This window comes from Mesocricetus auratus, unplaced genomic scaffold (assembly GCF_017639785.1).
Source record: "Mesocricetus auratus isolate SY011 unplaced genomic scaffold, BCM_Maur_2.0 Super-Scaffold_100010, whole genome shotgun sequence".
Taxonomy (NCBI): Eukaryota; Metazoa; Chordata; class Mammalia; order Rodentia; family Cricetidae; genus Mesocricetus; species Mesocricetus auratus.
Genome location: NW_024429194.1, coordinates 62,034,849 through 62,047,108, shown reverse-complemented (window position 1 = coordinate 62,047,108; position 12,260 = coordinate 62,034,849). Strand labels below are relative to the sequence as shown.

Below are 12,260 nucleotides of genomic sequence, written 5' to 3'. Positions count from 1 at the left end.
GGGTGGCACAGAGAAACTCTGTCTCAAAAACAAGAGAGAGAGAGAGAGAGAGAGGTAATTGTTATGCTAAATCTGAAAATATTTGTGTCAATGGTGCAGAACTCTAGTTTTGCAAATGCATTCCTTAGGCATAATTTGCCCCAGTTTGTTCAGGTACTGGTGGTGCTGGCTGAGTCCAAGCCTTTCTGATTCGGGGGCACTTTGTACTCTTATTTAGCCTGCACTAGAGCAATAAGGCTTTCAACATTTCAACATTGACATAAAAATATCAACCAGAAACAAAACAACCAGATGGTGCCATTCAAATGGTCTTTAAAATAATCACATTTTATTATAGATAGCCACTTTCAAACCATAATTATGTAGTGGGTATCCATGGAGTAGGCCACACCATCCATATCCAAGGTGCCACCTTCCTGTGTAGCCCTTAGACCCATGGCAAGGCCTGGAACTTGCCTTTGAGTTCTGTGTTGATAGAAGTGTGACCCCTCACATGACTAAAAAAGAGACTGAAGAGTGAAAAGTTATAGTATACTTCCTAGAGGAGGTCTCACCCTCCCTCAGGGGCAGAGGGGAGGTGGAAGAGTATAGGGGGTGCAGGAGGAGAGGAGGGAGGGGGAACTGGGAATGGAATGTAAAAAAATAAATCAATTATAAAAAGGAAAAAAGTGGGAAATTAGAAATTGCTTTCTATTCATAAAATACATTCATTTTATTCAATGGGGGACTTTAAAACGGTAGTCATTACATACAATATATAACCTTAGCAAACTATTAAAACAATGAAACAAATAAAAGAAATAACAAAAAACAACAAACCATTAAAGCAAAATGAAGAGAACCAAAAGAACTAAAGCACAAATATCCCAAAATATAAACAAAAAATTAAGCAAAGTTCCCAGTTTCCTTTGGAACTTTATGGAAAAAAAGGTGAACAACATGAGGCATGAGGAGCTGGATTAGTCTCTGATGTAAATTATCTTCAGCAACACTTGTACATGGTGTGGAGTCAGCGTCAGCACTGCACTAGAGAGAGAATGTTGTACTCGATGCAGTCTGTCTGCAGAGCAGTGTGACATTAACACAGTCTTCCAAGCCAGATCTTCCATCACAGTTGGAGTCAGCTTGCCAAAGCCATCACATAAAGCTCACACAATAACTCTTGCTCACCCCCATGTCTTCCTCCATGTTGTTTTGTCCCACAAGGTGGTCACTTGCTGACAGGTTCTGAGTAATTCGTGGTGTGTCCTCTGTGTTTCAAGCTCGTATCTGATGCAATCCTTTCTCTGGAAATAGTGAGCCAACAGATGTGGATCAGATTGGGGTTGGATCCTCTGATGGTAGGTTGATATTTGGCTCACTGGTGGCTTCACAGCTGCAAGGAGGTGGCCTTTTCTGAGGAGGCCTTGATCCTAGAGTGTAGAATGTCATGCCTTCAAGGTGTCTCTGACTTCCTCTAGTCTTCTCAGTTCTCTTAAGAGGTGCTGTCAGAGAAGAATGGAAGTCAGACATAGAAACAATCTTTCTGAGCCACTGGAGAGCAACAAATCAGGGCCTATTCACCCCAAGTAAACAAAAGTTAAGGGAGGAAACCCACCCCACGAGTCCCTGGTTGCTGGGAATGGGGCTCAATGGAGGCTCACTTGCCTGGCACATAATGCTCCTGCTTCAGCAGCTCTGTCTGCAGGAGGCTCTCCTCCTGGGCTGTGTTCTGTTCCAGTTCTTTCTGGAGGTGTTCAAACCTAGGGAAGGAAGGTGTCTGGGACACAGGCCTGATGGGGACCTACCATGTCAGCTTTTGAGCCCCTACATCCATCTCTACTCAGATATACAATCCAGCATTACCATTCAGCTGTGCTCATTCCCTGCTTCCCCAAGGGAAAAGAGTCAGAGATTCTCAGGGCTCGATCTTTTTTTCTCAATTTCTTGTTCTTCTTCATCATTTTTTTGGTTTTTCTAGACAGGGTTTCTGTGTAGCTTTGGAGCCTGTCCTGGAACTAGCTCTTGTACCCGATTGGTCTCGAATTCACAGAGATTCACCTGCCTCTGCCTTCCAAGTGCTGGGATTAAAGGCATGTGCCACCACTGCCTGGATCTCAACTTTTAAATATTGCTAGAAGTGGAACTGGAAAATACACACTGTGCTGGACTAGAAAAAAACAGCATAATTCTCCAACACCCCAAAAACATTATGTTGTAGAAATATCAGTATTTCTCTAAGTCACAGTTCAGGAAATATATACATGGCCTTGCTTAGATGCCAGGTGATCGACCTATAAAATGATAATATGCCTGCCCTCAAATGGAGCCTCCATAACACTGCAGAGAAGGCTCTGATTATTCCTATAGCTCAGACACTGCATGGGATTAATTTGCCATCTCCAAATCTGTTCATGACCAGAGAAATCTTCTCCCTGAACCTGATGAACCCTGCAGAGAGTCTGTAATCAGCAGGAGTGGACAGAAGCTTATCTCTAAAGGAGATGTTCCTGAAGGAAAATAAAGAGGTGGAGGACGCACTGTCCTTCACAATGGACAAACCCCAAGGTTTGAGGATACCATGGGAATATTTGTGGGGAGATCTAACCTAAGGATTGATACTCAGACCATACTAGAAAACTCAGAAAGGAAGAGGGAGATATCCCAATAAGACTAAGGATCAAGAGTGTTGTTTCCTAGACAGAATTTCCTATTCCCTTTGCCAGCAGGATACTCTGAGGAATTCTTTTCCTGGATGTGGCTGGGAGTCTGGGCAAATGAACAGAAACCCAGGTACAGGGGACCCACTTGACTCCACCCGCTTCTGCCAGCCTGGGCTCCTACCTCATCTGAGACTCAGTGAAGTGATGTTGCAGCTTTACTGCCAAGTCCTTTTGCTGGGTAATGAGTTCCTTCTGCTTCAGCAGGGACTGAAGATTTTCCTCAAGTCTTTGATGTTCCTGTTCATTAGAAGAGTGTGTTGTTAGGCCAGGGTTTTCTGCACCCAGGTACAAATGTGTGTATGCAAGTGCGTGCAAAACACACACACAAGCACCACACTCTTGGACAAAAACGAGTGCATGGATGGACTCAAACAAGCACACTGCATTGTGTACACGTTTAGTTCCTAGACACGCTGATGTAAGATGAGATCTTCTGGGGTACTATAAAGGAGAGACTTAGTTTCATCAGTCCACAACCTCTCTACCCATAAACATAGAATAATCTGAGCATAAGGATGTAGTGTTACCGGTGAGGATTGTACTTTTGCTCCTCACTTTGTTGGTAATTTTTCACTTTACTTTTACTTTATATGTTTGGGTGTTTTGTCTGCCTGTTTGTCTGTGTGCTGCATGCATGTAACCTGGGAGAAGAACCCAGTGGGCAGATCACTCCACGTAGTGCCTGCCTTGTAAACCCAATGCACAAAATGTTCTACACCAGGGTTCCTTGACCCGTTATCAAGCTTGCATAGCAATTTCTCTCTTCTGTGCTTTAAAAACTTAGTTCCACAGCACAAGACCATTACATGCGGGTGCACTCAGTGCTTCCAAGTGGCTCCAAGGAGGGCAGTTTCTTCCAAAAGAGCTCTCTAAACCTCAGGCTGTCTCAGTTTAGGCACAATGAGCTCAAGCAATGAACTCAGAAAACTAGAAAATCTCTAAACCCAGGAGTCAAAATAAACCATTCCTCCCAGAAGATGATTATGTCAGGGGTTTCCTTAAGTAACAGAAGGCTGACTAGCTTGTGACCAAATGAGAGTGTGTATTACTTCATGCTTAACAATGTTCCATGGAAGTTCTTGACCACGTTGTGTGTTTTTATTTTTCAATGATGCACATTTGAATAGTTTCTGGTTTGGGGATGTTCTGAGGAATATTGCTATAACCCTGTTGTCCCCAGGCATGTCTGTGGGCACCTAATTCTTGCCTGGGATCACTGTGTGACCTGGCCACTGCAGTTCAACTTTCTGGAAAATCATACATAGCTTTTCACAGGGCTACACATGCTACACTAGCAATGTCTGAGGGTCCTCATTTCTTACAATCCCCCATTCAGGCCAATTTCAACTCAGTATGAAGAAGTTTGGAAGAAAAGCAGTTTGAGTGCTGCAGACACAACATGCAGTGAGTGCTATAGCCTAACTGAGACTGCCAGTTCTCACACCTCAGCATGGCAATAGGACATCTGTTGGACTAAGACGCAGCCACAAGCACCTTTGCAGTTCATAATTTCTCAGAGAATTAAACCCAGGCCAGGCTCCAAGGACAAGGTTAGTTGAACCAAGGTTTGACAAAGGTGAAAGGAAAATGTCAGCAGGCAATGAGGAGAACAAAACAGGAGGCAGGGACATCACCAGTGAACAGTCACCATTCACCCCAAGCAGAGGACACCAAACATCAGCCAGGCTTTCCTGCCTCTCAGGCACCATGATTCACCTCAGTAGCCTTTTTCTTGCCTTTATGTACCACATTACTCTGATTTTTTCCTAAAGAATTTCTTTGCAGATGAATATTTATGCCTCTATAAAACCCTGAAAATCTTTAGTAAGAATCAGTTTATGGTCCTTTGTTCTGTTTAGCTGTGTGGACATGCAGAAAGATGGCCAGCTCCATGTGCTCTAGGACTGATGTGAATTAATACTAATCAGAAAAGGCACATTCCTTCTCATTAACATTGGTCTCCATCATCCTTAGAGATGTTCCATTGTTCCATGAGTGAGTGAACCTCCATATATAAACTCAAACTTGTATTCTCACAAGCACAAAATACACATGAAACTAACACACACACACACAGCATGCACGCACACACACACACATGTATGTACGCACAAAGGCAGGCACCATTCCTATATACAGAAAACAAGGGAGTGGACAAGATAGTTGCAGCACCATTTCTGTTGTATGAAGACGTAGTGGGTCCTCTGTGCTCAATCCAAGGCTCTTAGGCTCAGCAAGGGTGGCCTGAACTTCTATCCACTTCCAGGAAAGTTTTTCATCCCAAGACTCACTGATCCTACAATTAAGTGACAAACCCTGCACAAGTGAACTTGGCCACAAACCACCAAGTGCTAAGGAAGTGGGTTGGAAATGAAGCCTCCAGATAGCTCCAAGTGGACCCACCATAGTTTCCTAAGTAAGCTTACCAGGTTCCTCCACAGAAGTCCTTGATAGCACCAGAGAATGGAAGTGACCTATGGTCATTACCCAATAACTTTTGATCATAATACAGTGCATATAGTGTGAAAATAGACACAGGTCAGTTAGTAGGGGGCAATTAGTTCACATTGTGTATCTGAAAAGCAGCCCTCTGTACAACTGTGATGTGGAATCTGTGCTAAGACAAAGCAATGTACATGACAAAGTGACCATCAAAAAGTCAGCATAGAGATGCACTGCCATGCTCCATGGGTTCTATGCTGTGATGCTGATGAGACAGACCAGGCATTTTCTGGGAAGTCACCTCTGTGCAGTAAAAGGAAGAAAAGCATACTTTTATTTATAGCATGGCACTTCTGTTTAGTTTTGTTATCACAAAACACATTGATACCAAAGTCATAAAAATGTGTAGAAATTTAGAGAAACCACCAAGTCTTTTCTCCTTCTGATCTAATTAGCCATTCATCAAATAGATGAGACAGAAAATGACAGGAGGCACTCCTTGTGCAGAGACAGGAGACCCAAAGAGCTGTGGCTAGCCAGCTTAGACAGAACAGAAATTTTTGTTTTGCCAAGGAAATGAGCCACAGGCCCTAGACCTCACTCACTCATAGCTCTGTGATAATCACTCTGTGGTTCCTGCATAGCACCCTTCCTACCGGACTGACATGTATGTGTGTTACATGTGATTTACCCAACTGTATCACTGAACTTCACCTTCTATTATATTAGAAGAGTGTGTTTGCCAATCATGCTGTGTCTTCCAAGAGGCTAACTCCACAGAAAGAGTTGTGACTGATCACAGAAATGACAGTTGGATGGGAAGTAGGTGGTCAATTGGACAAGTAAGTGGTTGGGTACATGGATATGTGTATATGTATGTGTCTGGTTAGACAGACAGATGGGCAGCTTGCCTCTGCTGCCCCTGCCTACCTGCTGCTGCATGGTCCAGAGGCCATAGATCTTCTCATGGGTCTCTTCACAGAGCTTTTTTGCCTCCTCACAGGACTCCTGCAGCAAAATCTGCTCCCCCTTCAGCTTCCTATTGTCTTCTTTCAACATGTAGACTTTTTCCTTCAACTGTGCCCATTCACTCAGAAGCTGGCTGTGAAGGGTGCTTAAACATCACAAATATGATGAGCTCCAGTAAACTTCCATCTGCTCCACCTCCCTCCTAACACCAGCATCCCTTCAAGGGCCCAGGTACTCAGACAGCCATAGGCCGGAGCCAGCATTAGACATGCCAGTATCACCCAGGTGCTGACCAAAGTCAGAGAACAGCCAAATTTCAGAAAGCTTCAAACAACTCCTGAACACCCTGACACCAAAAGGATCCCTGTACCTTTGAAATTGGACCCCCCATCTGCATTTAAATTTGGAATACTGGGAAAACATCATCAGGTAGAGGGCAAACACACTCCAAAGGAGGACAGAGGACTCAATGGCAGTACATTTCACCCATGTGTCCGATAGAAACAGGCTTTGTAAGGCCATGCCAGGACCCCAGAAACCATTCATGGTACAAAATGTGTTTGTATCTAGAAGCTATGGAGACTGACAGAACAATGTCAGGATGGGAAACTCTGTCTGGAAGGCACATCCAAGAGCTGTAAGACAGGCTTCTTGCTTAGAGGTAAACAGTCGAGAACCAAAGCAGCTACTTTCGTTCAAAGACAAAGAAGGGCAGAAACTGTCCTTCCCATGTGTTGGGGTCCCGTCCAAATCAGACACTCACCAGTAGGAGTTGGTCTTCTCCGTCAGTACCATGCACTTGTACAAGGCCTCGCTAATTTCCTTGGGGTATTTCTTCAGATCTGACATCTCTTTCTGATGCTCCATTTTCAGCATCTCAAGGTCAGAATTTGGCCTGTGTAGGGCATGGCCCCAGGAGTAAAGAACCCATGAGCAAAGGCTTAAGGAATCATGTGTTAAGGCTGTATGTGGACTACCCTATTCCACTGAATGCCACATTCTGAATCCTATGTAGTGTTACATCCTGACTTATATCAGACTCGCTAGGGCCAGAAAGGAAGGGTGGCAAGAGGGAGGAGACAGGACTGCATGGGCTCCCTTAGTAGGCCTGAGGGGAGAGACTGACTGTCTAAGAAGTTCCCGGAGTCTGTGCCACAGGTATGGGCCTATCTGAAACCTGTGATACATGTCTCTTGTGTTCAGAACATGGATTGTTTATCCTATGTTCCTATTATGAGAAGGATGCAGAGAACTCTTAATCAGGATTTCTGTGGAGGAAACTGCATCAGGATGTCTTCATAAACTGCCAAAGGATTCCAGTGAGTGACCAAGGTGAGCAAGAAGACTGAGAGTACTGATGCTCACAGCGGAGTTCCTTGGCCTCAGCACATACATCACCTGAAATTTCTGAGACAGGCCAATCACAAGATCTGGAGGGACACACACACACACACACACACACACACACACACACAAAGGGAGCACCTCAGAACCAGTAGGGAACATATCAGACACCATAGTACAAATAAACACAAAGGAGATTTACTACCTCAGAGGGCTGGGGGGCTGACTCTGGATAACCCAAGAGCACATAGCATGCAGGTGTTTTCTTTTTTTTTCTTTCTTTCAGCAGTGTGTTTTCAAGAAGAGGGGAAGTCCGTGTCAACGTGAATTGGCAAAACCTAATTGGACAGTTTAGTCGGTCTAGTCAAATGATGATTTCTGATTGCTGGACCTTGGTGTTTAGTCTCAGGAATGAGTCAACCGCCAAATAGGGGAATGGATCTTGGGGACAAATTCAGGAATGAAATCTAATGGTTTATGGGGGTAGAGGAAAGTGAACAGTGCAAAACCTGCCACAGCCATATTTGCAGTGACTGGGCGTGTCAGAGAGCCCTTCACACTCATAAACCCATACACAAGAATGCAGGTAGATGGCCTTGTCTAGCCACAAGTAACACGATCAGAAAGGAGCCAGGATAAGCTCCAGGCCTTCCAGTCACACAATGAGATGGGCCAAGTAGGACCAGGCCATTCAAGATGCTCCCAGAGCCACCAGCAAAAAAATAATCACCTAGTTACCTGTGGCACAGGTCTTTAATCCTAGCAATCTGGAGGCAGAGACAGGCATATCTCTGTGAGTTTGAGGAAAGCCTGGTGAACAAATCTATACAGAGAAACCTTGTCTTCAAAATAGAAAAAAATCACCTGGTCAAATTCACCACAATCTCACAGCACCCACTATCTCCAACAAGCCAATACCTGTGTAGGATTCTTGAAATACATATGAGTGCACACACTACTGTCCCTATCCATAGAATGTTACTCAGGCCTTGGGCTCTGCTTTTCTTTTGGAGAAGCAGAACAGCCTGTGTCTCCATCACACTCCTGCCCAGGTTTCAGTTCTGCCTCTCAGATTCACTTTGAAAAACTGGTTGGGCAGGAGGACACCTTGGAGGTGCAGCCTCCAGTGGCCTGAGGAATGCTGGAGGTGGCATAGGAGAGTCAAGACAGTCACCAGAGAATGGGCCATGATGAATACCTGTTGTTACAATCATTGCTGGTGTAATGGGCCAGGATTACACTCAGTTCATCCCTCTCATATGTCATCATCTTTAGCTGAAGGGTCAGTTTTTCCATCTTGTTCAACTGCTGTTCTTTCTCAGTGAGGAAGGAGGGTGTGGATGACGCCTTCCCAGAAGTCTCTGTAGGTAGAGAAACAGGTGAATTTCTACATCTGAATGGCATAGGAACAAGACAGTATCTTGATTCCCAAGATGCAACGTGAGAAAGAGGAAATGCATGGAACTCAGTGAAGCCATCAAAGATCACAGTATGTATTCTTAAGCTGGGACCCTTAGTCCATGTGTCTGTTGCTAGTCACCATGGCTAGATATGGGCCCCAGCCTGTATTGCAGCCACACAGGTCCTTGAAGTTAAAACCCAGCACAGCCATGCTGGTTTGGAAACATTATCTCATATCTGATGTGATGCAAGAAGATCCTGGAGTCCCCAGTGCATTTTGCCTGCCAGACATGATAACCTGTATCCAAGGCTAAGAGTAGCTGAATGTGTCAGACCTGGGTGCATGGTGGGGAGTTTCTCTCCCTGGGATTCACATCAGACATCCATGGAACCTACAGAAATCCACTGAGGATGAAGTGCAGGAGCACCCTATCTTCACAACTCATTAGTGATTCTGTGCCTCCTGCTAGCGTTTTTGTTTTTGTTTTTTTTTGCCATTATATTAATGAGGTCCCAGCAGAGCAACTGCAGCCTTGACCATTCCTGGCTCTCTGCCAAACTAATCATCAGAAATCCATGACTCTGGATTTGAGTCCCATTGCTTCAAATGATCTCACCTACTGAACCATATTTCTAGAAGATCCAATTTGTGCCTCACTTTCGTCTTAGAAAACCAGAGATCTCTCAACCAATGAGTGTACTCAATCTTGCCAACATGTCTATTTGTGAACCCTATAAGCATTTAATGAATGCCCCAAGTAGTTGGCATTGCCACAACACTACTGATTTCACACAAGATGCCATGAGATCTCCGGGTTACAACAGAATGTCCACACATGGGAACTTTTAGAATCTCTGCCAACAGCCATCCCCTATATGGTGACTAGCTCTTCCCAATTCACCAAAATCCAAGCTGCCTTTTCCAGGAGCCTCCCCTGAGACATGGGGGAAGCCCTTCAGCACCTCTTCCTTTTCATCCAGAGGTCTTCCTGGTTCTTGAGAATCTAGTTTATTTTAATTCACTGGTTCATCCTGTGTGCAGGTCAAGACTTACCTTCCCATCACTGCCTAAGAATGGCTCTTCCTGTCCTTGAGATGACTTATAAGATGAGAAATAAAGAATGCTAAGAAATTATCTCAGGGTGACGGGGAAGGAAGACCAGTTCCCTGAAGTGATTAATTAAGCACATCATGGAGTATCGACAGGGCTGTTACAATGTATGTGGTGTTTGGGGATTGTGGGTGTCCTTTCAGAGCAATGATAAGTCACATAGATAATGAAGAAACATTTGTCAAAAGCTTCAACAGAATACTTTTTAGCCTTTCTTATGTTGGCAGAAATATGATCAACTATTTATAGGTAAGGACTGAGCATCCCCAGGTAAGCCTGAAGACAACAAGAGCAAACACCTGCAGGAAGAATGATGACTCAATCCCGAGGTTGAGTTAGATGACTGGGTAGTGAGAGGGTTGGAATTCGTAAACCTTAGGGTCACTGACATACAGCAATAATTGGTGTGTCCTGCCCTGAATTTGGTTGTGATTTCAATGTGAGAACCCCAGCTTTGTCCAAGGCAATTTACTCTCCATGTTAATAGTGAATCACAACCAAATGAAATTCAGTGTGGGGGAAGTGCAGGACTGGTACTGAAAACTTTAGTTCCTCTGTGCTTCCTTCCCATGCAGAGTGATTGCAGAGGTTCTCCCAGAACAGCAGCTGATGCCTTGACTATTCCTGGATCTCTGTCAAACTATCAGAAATTCTCACCTCTGGGTCTGCTCTTTAGGAACTGAGAAAAGCAGGAGAGGGCCATTGCTTCCCACAAACTACCCCTTTCTGAGCCCTACTCTAGAAAGGTTCAGATGAAGCCTTCCTTCTTCAGGAAGCTGCCCATCCCTTGCTCAGAACTCACTGTGCATTCCCCAGAACCATTTTTTTAAATGTGTGACATGGAGGTTGATGTCTACCTTCTTCCTGCCTCCCTCTGGTCTTTCTTTGCTCTCCATTCCTCCTCCAAAGCAACCTGATCACTCTTGTCAGCATGTCTGTGGGAAAACCATATAGGTACTGAATGAATGCCCCCAAAGCAGTTGGTGTTGCTACAACACTGGTGACATCACAGAGAATGCCAGTGCTCTCCAGGATACAATAGAATGTCCAAGTAGGGACTGCTGTCAAATGGTCAAGCTATTGCAGCCCTACTAACTACCTCACCCAAAAGTGACCTAAAACCAAGGTGTCATTTCCAGGACCTTCTCTGGGGTCACAAGGAAAGCCTTTAGACACAACCTCCTTCTAAATCCAGAAATTTAGCTCTCTACTTCATTGAACACTTTTTATGTGAGAAGTTGAAAGCTCACTTTCCAAGCACTGCCCAGGGATGACTTTTCCCCTCTTTAAGATCCATACTCAGTTAAGATGATAAATAAAGGAGTCTGAGAAATCAGATCATGATAATTGGGAATAGAACATGGGAATAGTGGCACAGTTCAGTATGACTGTTTTTTGAGACACAGTCTGTCCTGGAAGTCTTCATCTCTGCTGCCTCAGTTTCCCAAGTATTACAATGCCCAGGACCTTTTATGTCTTTCTAAATATTCAAATATCCAGAAATATCCAAAATCTAAAATGCTTGTAACCCGAAGCAATTCCCACATGGGATTCTTGATCTTTGCAAATCCAAGAGCCAGTGTCTTTTGAGGGGTTACCTCATTCCCACATTGAGTCCCAGATCTGAAAATTATCCTGTTAGATGGAGTGTCCCATGGTGTGACATCTCTGTTGGTGTTACCACACAGTAGAGCTGATTAAGGCTGCACACTTATGCTGGTCAAACTGATTCAGAGCCTGACACTATGTCCCTGATGATTCCTCCATCCCTGGATCCTTGGATGGCTCCCTCCAAAGGTCCTTAATCTGATCTTTCTTTCTAGTCTGTTAATCAACTGACTTTCAAAGCAGACTCTGAGGCAGGTGAGTTAGGAGCCTAAGTCTAGGCTAGGCTCTATAAAGAAACACTGGTTTGACTGGTTGGTTGGATTTGTTATTGGTTTGTTTTGGGGTTTTTGGGCGATTATCTGCTCTCTGTGGGCATCTGACACTGGCATTTGACACATTTGTCTCACCAATTTGAAAAGTGTCAGGCAAGAAATTGATGCCTTCCAGGTGGCTCTGATCCTGGGTCTGAAATTGCTGTTGTTAATGCCACTGAAATCTGAATGTAAGTCAGACTGGATTTTAACAAATGAGAACAATACCAAATAAGGAAGGTTAGGAAATACCTTGTGCTGTGCACAGTGTTAAAGTTAAGAAGAGCTGTGTCAAAATCATGAGGGAATTAATCACCTAAAATTATCATCTAAGCCCTTTGATGAATTCAAAGGATACTTTTGGTCATTTTC

At 44.2% G+C, this 12,260-nt stretch overlaps 1 protein-coding gene across 1 annotated transcript; it reads right to left on the bottom strand.

Moving 5' to 3' along the window:
* Positions 1–727: 727 nt before the first annotated feature.
* LOC121142647 (disks large homolog 5-like) lies at positions 728–10,930 on the bottom strand. Its single transcript, XM_040752781.1, has 7 exons — positions 10,827–10,930; positions 8,656–8,818; positions 6,877–7,008; positions 6,075–6,258; positions 2,824–2,939; positions 1,648–1,742; positions 728–1,484 (listed from the first exon to the last, which is right to left on the bottom strand). The coding sequence occupies exons 1-7, from the start codon at positions 10,900–10,902 to the stop codon at positions 1,315–1,317; spliced, it is 936 nt and encodes a 311-aa protein (XP_040608715.1). The 5' UTR covers positions 10,903–10,930; the 3' UTR covers positions 728–1,314.
* Between the last annotated feature and the right edge of the window lie 1,330 nt (positions 10,931–12,260).

Bases quoted from the DNA above. Each gene is read 5' to 3' on its own strand.
- LOC121142647 (XM_040752781.1), bottom strand. From the start codon at position 10,902: ATGCTGACAAGAGTGATCAGGTTGCTTTGGAGGAGGAATGGAGAGCAA. The intron at 2,940-6,074 runs GTAGGCAGGGGC...TCTAATGAACAG, and splicing joins TCTGGACCATGCAGCAGCAG to GAACATCAAAGACTTGAGGA. The intron at 1,743-2,823 runs GTAGGAGCCCAG...TTCCTTCCCTAG, and splicing joins TTCACTGAGTCTCAGATGAG to GTTTGAACACCTCCAGAAAG.